This window comes from Panthera onca, chromosome D1 (genome assembly GCF_046562875.1).
Source record: "Panthera onca isolate mPanOnc1 chromosome D1, mPanOnc1 haplotype 2, whole genome shotgun sequence".
Lineage (NCBI taxonomy): Eukaryota > Metazoa > Chordata > Mammalia > Carnivora > Felidae > Panthera > Panthera onca.
In genome coordinates, this window is record NC_138348.1 from 6117992 (window position 1) to 6129320 (window position 11329).

The 11329-nt window shown below is 58.6% G+C and overlaps 1 protein-coding gene across 1 annotated transcript; it reads left to right on the forward strand.

Annotated features, from left to right (window-relative positions):
• The first annotated feature begins 1878 nt into the window (after window positions 1-1878).
• Window positions 1879-4582, forward strand: CD248 (CD248 molecule). The gene has a single exon (XM_060607307.3). It carries the CDS (start codon window positions 1973-1975, stop codon window positions 4295-4297), a length of 2325 nt encoding a protein of 774 aa, XP_060463290.2. The 5' UTR covers window positions 1879-1972; the 3' UTR covers window positions 4298-4582.
• The last annotated feature ends 6747 nt before the right edge of the window (window positions 4583-11329 follow it).

Here is an 11329-nt window from a genome sequence, read left to right on the forward strand (position 1 = left end):
TGAGTGAGACAGGGGCCCGAGGGGTTCTGAGCAGGAGTAACTAGATCCGTCTTAGGTTTTAAAGAAACCCCTCCTGCAGAATGGAGAAGGCAAGACAGAGACCAGAGGGGAGGCTATTGCAAGAATCTAGGTGGAAGGTGACAGTTGCACAGGCCAGAGGAGGGTGGCAAAGAAGGTGGTGAGAAGCAGTCAGGTTGTGGATCTAATTTGAAGGTGAAGCCAACAGGATTTGCTGAGAGATTGGACGTGGGGTGTGGGAGAAAGAGGAGTCAAGGATGATCTCAAGGCTTTGGGCCTGAGCCAAAGGAAGGATGAACTACCCCATATTGACTTCCCTCTCATGAGAAGGGGGATAAGTCTATGCACTTCACAGACGTGGACCCTGAAAGAATGACTTTCCAGGCAGATAGCAAGCTCTTCAAAAGCCCGGGTTCTCAGGGGGACGGGCCATGTCTGCAGGGCCAGCCCTGGCACCGTGAGGTGGTTAGAAAAGCTGCCCTGGTCCCCACCCCCGACCCAGATGATGTGCTCAGAAGACTAAGGAACATTTGCCTCATGCTTTGCAGCTGACAAAGCACATTTGCAAACACTGAGTGCTATGATACAATAGCCCTGCTGAGCTGAAAGGCCCTGACACACTACCCCATTTTGTAGATAAGAAAAACGGAGACCCAGAGAGGGTCAGTGACTTCCCAGCAGTCACACAGCACATCAGTGGCAGAGCACTGAGGGCCAGAACCACTCCTCCACGCCCCGTCCCCCAGCTCAAACTTCTGCCAAGAGTGCAGTGGGTGTTCACGGGTTAATCTGACAACCAGCTCCCCAGGGACTGGCCTGGATGATGGGCTCAGTGCACATGCCTCCAGAGGCCTCCAAGAGGGGCGGGAGGAGGACCCTGGCCAGGCCCACGCAGCAGACTCCGGGGGCAGGGAGGGCTCCACACATGTGACGCCTGTGTCACATACACATGTATGTGTCATTGTGAACCTCACGCCCATGCATGGCCTCTCACCAGTCCCCTCCCAGCCGGCCCTGCTCACCCTGAGTGCAGCCTAGCCCCCGCCTGGCCCCCTCCCCCATGCACCCTGCCCTCTTGCAGCAGGAGCCCAGAGAAGCATTTCCTGTTTGGGGGCTGCCTCCTCCCCCTCTAAGCCCAGGTTCCCAGGGCCCCAGGCTGAGCAGAGGTGAAGGGAGGGCAGCCCCCCCCCGCCCCCCTCCTTCCCCCCACACACCAGCTGGAGCCAGGCAGCTGAGGAGTGGGGGGAGGTTGAGGCAGGAGTTTAGTATATAAATGAGGGTTTGGTGATGCCCATGCCCGCGTGATCAAGGTGGTTTCCATTCAGGGCCTGCACACGAATGTGAAGGATGTCATGCGTGAGGACATGTAGAATGCCACGCCACTTAAGTATGTGCGTCTAAGGGGGTTCGCGTGTGCAGAGCTGGGATGAGGGGACAGTGCCGAGAGAGGGCTCCTGTGTGGGGAGAGGAACGCACGCACGTGTGTGGTGTGAGGGGCGTGAGTCAGAGCGAGTTTCCACATGTATGATGAGCAGCTGGGCCCAGAGACCGTTCGCAAGTGCGATGAGGTCGGTGTGTCCACAGCGGATCTCCGAGTCTCTGGGAAGGGACCTCAGCTCACCACCAAGAGCCCCAGACGGCGCTGGGGTTTTCTGAGGGTCTTTCAGCCCGCTGGGCAGGCATCTCCCCCTCTCCTCGACTCCCAGTCCGCGAGCTGCACCTCCCCCCGCCCCCACCCTCCAGCACCCCCCACCTCTGCCCCCCGCCCGACCGCTTCCTGCTCGGGCGGCCCCGAGGGAGCGGGAGCAGGGAGCTGGCAGCGGCCCCAGCCCACTCCTTACAAGGCCTGAGCCCGGCCCAGGACCGCCCCCGGCCCGCCCGCCAGAGGCCCCGGTCCCACCCCCTGTCAAGAGCGTCCGCGGGCCGGGGCTCGGGCCAGTCGGGGGGCGTCGCGATGCTGCTGCGCCTGCTGCTGGCCTGGGCGGCCGCGGTGCCCACGCTGGGCCAGGCCCCCTGGGCGGCCGAGCCCCGGGCCATCTGCGGCCCCGGCAGCTGCTACGCGCTCTTCCCGCGGCGCCGCACCTTCCTGGAGGCCTGGCGGGCCTGCCGCGAGCTGGGGGGCGACCTGGCCACGCCGCGGACCCCCGAGGAGGCCCAGCGTGTGGACAGCCTGGTGGGGGCCGGCCCGGCCAGCCGGCTGCTGTGGATCGGCCTGCAGCGGCAGGCCCGGCAGTGCCAACCGCAGCGCCCGCTGCGCGGCTTCACGTGGACCACGGGAGACCAGGACACGGCCTTCACCAACTGGGCCCAACCAGCCACAGGGGGGCCCTGCCCGGCCCAGCGCTGCGCGGCCCTTGAGGCCGGTGGAGAGCATCGCTGGCTCGAGGGCTCGTGCACGCTGGCCGTCGATGGCTACCTGTGCCAGTTCGGCTTCGAGGGCTCCTGCCCCGCGTTGCCAGATGAGGCGGGCCAGGCGGGCCCTGCGGTCTACACCACGCCCTTCCACCTGGTCTCCACCGACTTTGAGTGGCTGCCCTTCGGCTCCGTAGCTGCCGTGCCCTGCCAGGCTGGCAGAGAGGCCTCCCTGCTGTGCGTGAAGCAGCCCGAGGGCCGCGTGGGCTGGTCTCGGGCCGGGCCCTTGTGCCCAGGGACCGGCTGCGGCCCGGACAATGGGGGCTGCGAGCACGAGTGTGTGGAGGAGGTGGATGGTCGCGTGTCCTGCCGCTGCGCCGAGGGCTTCCGGCTGGCAGCCGACGGGCGAAGCTGCGAGGACCCCTGTGCCCACGCCCCGTGTGAGCAGCAATGTGAGCCCGGTGGGCCGCAGGGCTACAGCTGCCACTGTCGCCTGGGTTTCCGGCCGGCCGAGGATGAGCCGCACCGCTGCGTGGACACGGACGAGTGCCAGATCGCCGGCGTGTGCCAGCAGATGTGCGTCAACTACGTCGGTGGCTTCGAGTGCTACTGCAGCGAGGGCCACGAGCTTGAGGCCGATGGCATCAGCTGCAGCCCTGCGGGGGCCACGGGCGCTCGGGCTTCCCAGGACCTAGGGGACGAGTTGCTGGACGACGGGGAGGACGAAGAGGATGAACACGAGGCCTGGGAGACCTTTGATGGTGGCTGGACAGAGGTGCCTGGGATCCCATGGATGGAGGCCACGCAGCCACCTGACTTCGGCCTGGCCTACAGACCTAGTTTCCCAGAGGAGGGAGAGCATCGGATGCCCTACCTGGACCCCACCTGGCCACCCCCACTGAGTGCCCCCAGAGGCCCCTACCACTCCTCGGTGCTCTCCGTCACCCGGCCTGTGTTGGTCTCTGCCACACGCCCCACACCGCCTTCTGCCCACCGACCCCCTGTCATCTCTGCCACCCGCCCGCCCCTGGCCCATCAGCCCCCCATGATCCCTGCCAGGCACCCAGCTTTGCCTCCTGACCACCAGTTCCCCATGATCTCAGCCAGCCGCCCAGATCTGCCCTCTGCCTACCAGCCCCCTGTTATCTCTGCCACTCACCCAGCACGACCCCCCGCCCACCGGCCCCCCATTATCTCAGCCAGATACCCTGAACTGTCCCCTGCCCACCAGTCCCCTGTGTTTCCGGACACCCATGTCACTGACACTCAGACCACCACTCATTTGCCTCAAATCCTTGCCAGCCACACCCCTCTGGTCACGACTTCCAACGCCCATCAATCCCTTGTCTCCCCAGATGTCCCAGTCCTTAAAGCCCAGGCCACTCACCTTCCCATTGCCTCGACGGTCCAGCCCCCTCTGACCACTACCTCCAGATCCCCTGTGCCCCCTGCCCGTCAAGTTCCTGTACCTGCTGCCACCCAGCCCCCGGCCCTCCGCACTACCCTCACCTCAGAGCCCCCTCAGCATCCCCCTAACCAGACTTCACTCACCAGCCCTACACACCCCCATTCCAAACCCCCACAAGTCCCAAGGGAAGGTGCCCATGACCGCAAGCTGGCCCCATGGCTGCCCTCAGCAGCCCCCACAGCAGCTCCGACAGCCCCGGGGGAGGCCAGTCTGGCAGGCCACAGCCGGAGGGATGACCGGTGGCTGCTGGTGGCTCTCCTCGTTCCAACGTGCGTCTTCTTGGTGGTCCTACTCGCACTGGGCATCGTGTACTGCACCCGCTGCGGCCCCCACGCACCCAACAAGCGAGTTACCGACTGCTATCGCTGGGTCACCCACGCTGGGAGCAAGGGCCCAACAGAACCAGTGCCCCACCGGGGCAGCCTCACGGGGGTGCAGACCTGCAGAACCAGCGTGTGATGGGGCGCAGCCCCCCCTCTGCGGGGTGGGGGGAAGGGGCGTGCGTTGGACACATGGCCCAGGCTGCACCAGGGACTCATGGGAGCTGCCCAGCTGGACAGAGGGCTTCCTGCCCCCACCCCGGACCCAGCCAGGCTCCTCTGTCAGTCAGCTACCAGACTTGACTCTTGGGGACTCTGCTCCCTGGCCCAGCACTCAAGACTGAGGAGACACCGAGGCCACCAGGACCTCAGGGGGTGGGTGCTGGGGTCTTCTCCAATAAATGGGGTGCCAACCTCACCCAAAGTTCCTGACCCCCATTGATGTCTGAGGGGAGGGTCTGGGAGGACTCAGCAAAAAGAGGGGACCTTCCTTCAGCTTGTCTGGGCCCAAGGAAATAAGGTAAGACCCCTTAAGGGAGAGTATGCTTCAGAGATTCTCAGGTAAACAGGAGCCCAGAGAAGTCAGAGCCTTGCCTACAGTCACACAGCGAGCCCAGGAGTGGGAGGTTTGGCATAGAGAGAGTTTCATATTTGTTCCTTTTTTTTTTTTTTTTTTTTTAACCAAAACTCCAAGAAAGTGAAGCTGAATATGGGGGAGAATTCTAGAATGAAGGCTTCTGCTGAACTGGAGCCAAACTGGGATTTAGGAGTCAAAGGTAAACTCTGGGTCTGGTGATTCTGGGGAGTGAAGGGAGTCTAGTGGGTGAGTTTCTGTCCTCTGGTACCTCCTATTCTGTGCCCACAGGCTGCCCAGAAGTTGGTGGCTGGGGCCCAGGGTCACTCAAGGGTGCTTACCATTCCCTTGGTTTAGGGGTGTTCTGAAGGTGCCCTTCCTCCCTGCTCTGGGGAGTAGGTGGGAGTCTGCCTAGCAGGCCGAGATGGGGAGAGCACAGAACCTGGGAGAGATATCCCATATCCAGCTCCCTTGGCAGGTTTCTGAGTAAGACCTTCCAGTCTTGGGTCACATTTTGCCCTTCTCCATGTGGGTGGTGCTGGGACAGAGAGAACCCAGGAGACCGGAGCTTGTGCAAGTTGCTCCATGCTGAGGTGTCCCATGAATCCAGAATGGGATAGTCAAAGCCTGGGGGAACCTGGCAAACTCCATCATCCTGGGCTCACTGCCTTAGGGACCCGGAGAGGCGGGACCTGGGCCAGGGAGGCGCCGGTTCCCACTGCCTCTGTAATTTTTCAGTTGCAGTCTCTAAGGGGCCTCTAATTAGGACAGAGCAGAACCACCACGACCACCCAGACAGGAGAGGAGGGGTGCCCTATACCACCCTCTGGCCCCAGGGCCTGGGCCTGGGCCGGGCCCCAGGGGACCGGTAGAGGAGGGGCCATAACTGGGGACGCACCGGGGGCCGTGGAGGGGGTGGAGGGAACGCTACGCACCGCCCCCGGTTCCCGTTCTCAAGTTCCCCTAACTCAAACCAGACGCCCCCGCCAGATCCTGCCCGAGTTTTTAACCTCCGAGACTCCGCTGGAGAGATTCGATGCAGGAGAGTGAGGTCGCGGGGTGGTCCAGAGGCCCGGGTCTGAGAAGGAGATGTGGGCGCATTCTAGGGGGTGACAAAGCCTGCCAGGATGGGACGGACTGGAGCTCCCTCCCGTGACCCTGGGCAGGGGATCCAGAGCGCCCCAAAGGCAGGAAGGAGTTAAATGCACTGCTGTCGGAGGGAGGGGATGGGAGTGGGGAAGGGGGCCCAGAGCCGGCTCTTTGTCATCCCGTAATGAGCAACAGATGCGGAGCTGCGTGCGGGCCTAAACAGACTGCCTCCCAGGGCAGAACCCCCGCCTGCGCCGAGCCCGGGCTCCGCCCAGACCCGGAGCTGTGTCGTAGGCTCCGCCCATTGACTCTCAGACCCCGCCTCAATCAGGCGCGAAACTCTCCTGCCTACAGACCCCGGCACTATCAGATAGGTCCCTCCTAGTTACGAGCCACGCCCACCCACCGCTGTCACAGCACCCTCTCTGCGGGAGCTCTTCAGAGGCCCCGCCCACCAAAGCCACAAGCCTCTCCCCCTGCCAGCTCAGAGATTCTCGAAGAACTATTGCCCCGCCCCTCTGCTCTATCCGCTCCGCCCCGGCCGAAGCAGTAACGATGGCCCCGCCCACCAGGACCATAAGCCCCACCTTCTCAGGGCGGCCTGGGCAGACGGGCAGTTCTTAATTAGTTCCCGCTTTCAGGAAGTATAAACTCCACCAAGAGTTTACACTGTCTCCTCACGCCGCGTAGCGTGCCCAACCCGACTGAACCACAAGCCCCGCCCCTCTTCGGAGCTTGAGACCCAGTTAAGCAGTGCAGAACATCCCGCAGAGACCTCCCCCAAGTCCAGGAGACCTGCAAATTCCGCCTTCCGGTGGTTACGCGTTGCCCTTAAGAGCCTCGTCGGGCTCCGCCCCCAGCTATAAGCCCCGCCCCTCGCAGAGTTTTAAATGATAGGGGCGGTGCCCCAGGCCCATCTCACTGGGGAAAGCTCCGCCCACATACAGCTGCTAACACCCTTACTTCTCACTGAGATAACGGCCCACCTACAGAGTCTTCGGGTCCGCCCACTAAGAATACTCACAAACCCCATCCCTGAAGATCCCTTAAGTCCCGCCCACCCAGAGCGCCCCCTGTTGGGGGCTCTGAGCACAAGTACCGCCCACACAGAGAGCGTAGCCCCGACTTCTCTCAGGCTCCACCTACAGTGAATGCATAGCCACGCCCACCAACACGTTCCACCTTCTCGGGACTCCGGGGCCCAGGACTCGCCTTCTGAGTATGCTCGGACTAGTGGATCCGAACTCCTGTCCCTGACCAGGATGCCCCTGAACCTAGCCCTGGCACCCTCTCCTTCCCTACTCACGGCTTGCGGTCGTCTAGATTGCAGGTTCTCTGGGGGGAGCTCCGAGACGAGGTCGAGAGTCGGGTGGATGGCGTCGATGAATGGGCCTTTGGCGCCACCTGCTTTCAGCGCCGGGACTTGCAGGCACCGGGAAGCCCGGCCCCTCTCCCAAAGCACACTAGGGTTCAATAAATACTTCCTTGAAGTATTTATTACATGTTTGTGTTATGCAAATACTGGCCGCCTTGGCAAATATTTGCCCCCAGACCGGCAAAATAGCAGATCCACTCACGTGTCCTCCATCATATTTGGAAGACCCCCAAGGAGGCCTCTGTGAGCAGAGGCGGCCCCTGCCAGTCTTTGCAGTGGCTGGTGGGACTTTAGCTGTTCTTTATGCACGAATCCTGTTTCCCAGGGGTGAAAGCACAAACTGTCACTTAAATTGTTAACGTTGGGTGCTCCCCTCCCCCAACTAGCCCTCCAAACTGTGGACACTTTCCTCAGGGGTGTGCATTTGGCAGGAGGGAGTGGGTTCGGACTCAGGGACCCTCATGTAGAAGCTGAGAGTCATAGTTTCTGGAGCAGGATTGATCTCAGCGCTCATCACTACATTTGAAAATATTCCCTTGCTCACTCCCGCACTAGACCGGGGCTCCAGGAGTCAATGCCAGGGGCTCCATGAACTGTTTTTCAAAGGTTATTGGGACAGACTGGGGAGCTGAGGTTAAAGCGGGGCAGAACTAACACCTACCGGATTGCAGTAGGTACCAACACCCAGCTAGACAGCCTGCGTTAGGCATTTGGTGGAGCCACCCCCCAACCAACCCAAAGCCCGGAGAATAAGATGCTTTCCAGATGAGATTCCGACGCAGGCGCCCTGGCCACTATGAATGGGAGTAGGGTTTGGTGGCAAATCATAGTGAAAATAATAATGAGAGCTTGCAGCAGCTATTATATGCCTAGTCCTATTCTAAGGGCTTTAAATGTCTTCACCCATTTGAGGCCCATAACAACCCCCATGCAGTGAGTGCCATTCTCACCGTGATTGACGGACGAGGAGGCCGAAGGCACTTCAGCCTGTGTGCCTCGTGTCAAGCCACCGCCCCATTTGACCAAGTTAGTAAGTGGAGGTTTGAACCCCAGTAGATTCTGTGATCTTCACCCCTGGAGCAGAGCCAGGCCACAGTGACAGCCATGTCTCTGATTAGAAAATTCCCACCTCTCAGGGGACTTGCTTTTTTCTTAAGTCAATACATTTTTACTTAAGGCATTTTAAGTGATTCCTTCCACTGCCAATCATCTTAGCTCCTCCAAAGTCAGAATCGGAATCTTCAAAATAGCCCTTTCAAGGAGAACTTTTGTTCAACCCACAGTTCACTGTCAGTCCACAATTCTTTCGGGTGGGCTTCTCCACTTGAATATGGACATACTTCAGAAATCTAGTTCTGTGAATAAAGAAAACCACACATATATCTCTGAGGTGTTCCCAAGGATGCAGGTCTGCAGAAAAAGCCCCATCGGGATTGACCTCGACAGAGGGAACTTGCTTTCAGCCAGAAGCTGCGAGGTGTAACCTCCTGGGCTGATTGTGCTGTGATTTGGGGGCAGTAGTGGGGGGCGGGGGTGGGATTCGTGAAGCCTTCCTAACCCAGGAGGGGTCAGCTGTGATTCTGGCAGAGGATTCTGAGGTCTGTGACCTTGTGGGATGCAGACAAGAGGGGCGGAGTCAGGTCGTGGTGCAGTTTTAGGGCATCTGGTGGTGGCCATGCTTTAGCGTGGTTTTGGCGAGTTCAGGGATTTAGTTCTTCCTGGGAGTCAGCTAGTAGTGGCTGAGGGCGGTCCCCCTGCACCACACAGCCTTGCTTTGATTCCGGCTTCACTACGTGAGGGCTGGGGAACCTGAGGCCGGGTCTCTGGTGGCTCGATGTTTGGCTCCTCATTTGGAAAAAGGGGCATACTAAAGCGTCGGCCGGAGCCACAATAATCTGGCAGAGAGAAAAAGGACTCTTTATGGGGAGCGTCAAGGTTTCCTGCTGGAAGCCAGTGAGCAAGTTCAGGGTGGTTGCACGAACCTGCTACAAGAGGCTCGCACCAGAGAGCCCTGAACACAGCGTCCAGAAACTGATCACAGGAGAGCTGAATCGGCAAACACTGAAGTCCCAAACCCATCAAATCCCCATGGCAGAGGCACTCAAACTCCCTTGGTTCACGGTATCTGAGGACCTCAGTGAGATTTTCATGGCACCCCGAGCCGAAACAAAAACTAAAACAAAACAACGACAAAAAAAAAAAAAAGAAAAAGAAAAGAAAAAGAAAACCTCTAACAGGAGCACCTGGCTGGCTCAGTTGGTGGAACGTGTAACTCTGGATCTCAGGGTGGTGAGTTCAAGTCCCACGTTGGGTGTGAAGCGTACTTAAAAAAATTTTTTTAAATGCCTAACAGTTTCATTTAATAGTTAAGTCCAAACAATATAAGAGGTACTTGTATTTTAATAACTCAGCAGTCATTTGAAAAAATAATATGCATACATTGAAAGATACGAGAACTGGGGCGCCTGGATGGCTCGGTTGGTTGAGCCACCAACTTCAGCTCAGGTCATGATCTCGTGGTTCGTGCGTTCAAGCCCCTCGCCGGGCTCTGTGCTGACAGCTCGGAGCCTGGAGCCTGCTTCAGTTTCTGTCTCCCGATCTCTCTCTCTGCGCCCCTCCCCTGCTCATGCTCTGTCTCTCTCTCTCTCTGTCTCTCAGAAATAAACATTAAACAAAGTTTCGAAGGATACAAGAATCTTTTCATTCTTAAGTAATCACAATTGCTTGCTAGTGAAATATGTGCCTGTTGGACACTGCACAGCTTCTCAAAACTTGGAATCAGATTGGACATCGTCACCTTCATTTCCTGTTACGCATCGACTTTCCCAATAGTACTTGCTTTTGATCCGGCAGCTGCCAAAAGCCCAGATTCACAAAGATATTATGTCATCGAAGGAACGCAGTGCGATCCAATGTTGAAACTGTGAACAGCCTCAAGCTAGCAGTTTGCCAGTTGTCTGACAGAGGTCTGGTGTCTCTGTGTTTCTTTCAAAGTTTCATAATATTCTGGGGCTTCCTGTGAGTTTGCTGCAGTGTGGCAGGTCCTACATCAAAGGAAGGGCCTCGTTGGACAGCGGGATCCTGATGGAGGTACGCTGGGAGAACTGGGAAGAAGGTTTGGGACTGGGGATGCCTATAACCCTTCCCCTCCCCGCTTTCTCCACTCCGCTGCCAGATTTGCCCCTGGTGGCTGATGATAGGTGAATAGGGCCCCGTGGGTGCCTTGAGAGTCAGATTGGGAAGGCCATGTCCCATCCAGGATGGCTGATGGAGGCCTATGAGGAACCCACACACCTGGAATTTGGCGGCGGGGGCGGTGGGGGGGGGGGCTGGTTCTTAGGGGAGGGTGGATTGTCTTGCTCTAACACAGACATCTGGCGGTGGCTTTTTCCAGAGGGCTCACTCCAGCCTAGACCTAGCACTGGCCTTCACTGGAAGGGTCAGACTTCCCTTGGAACGCTACAGAGGAAAGAATTACAAGGCTTTCGGAGGAAGGAATGGGAAGATCAGTCCATCCCACCCATTAGCTGCCCAATCCACAGACAGACGCTTCCCCAGGCTCCGGTGATTCTCCACTCTCTGTGGCCGCTGAAAATAGGAGATCAAAGAAGTCCCCGAAGGACTGGTTGAAATGTGTCTCCACCTGGATGTCTCACAATAACCCCCCCTCCACTTCAAGGTCCTTAACTTCAATCCCGTCTGCGAAGCCCCTTTCTCTGTGCAAGATGACATGTTCACAGGTGTCAGAGACTAGAGAGTGGACATATTTACTTGGGGCCACCATTCGGCCCACCACGCTTAGGGACCAGGAAGAGAATTCTAGGTCAGGGTGAGATTCCACTAGCCACAGGGAGCAGGTCCTGTCATGGAGCATCCGGTAAGTGCGACAGAAGAGAAAAATCTATTTTTTATCGTTGGTTTGTTTATTCGTGAGAGACCCTGCCGCTTGAAAGTTGCCAGCCACCTTTTTTTAAATGTTGATTTATTTTTGAGAGAGACAGACAGACAGAGCGTGAGCGAGGCAGGTGCAGAGACAGAGAGGGAGACACAGAATCCGAAGCAGGCTCGAGGCTCTGCGCTGTCAGCCCAGAGCCCGACGCGGGGCTCGAACTCACGGACCGTGAGATCATGAC

Coding starts and splice junctions, on each gene's coding strand:
- CD248 (XM_060607307.3), top strand. CDS start 1,973: ATGCTGCTGCGCCTGCTGCTGGCCTGGGCGGCCGCGGTGCCCACGCTG.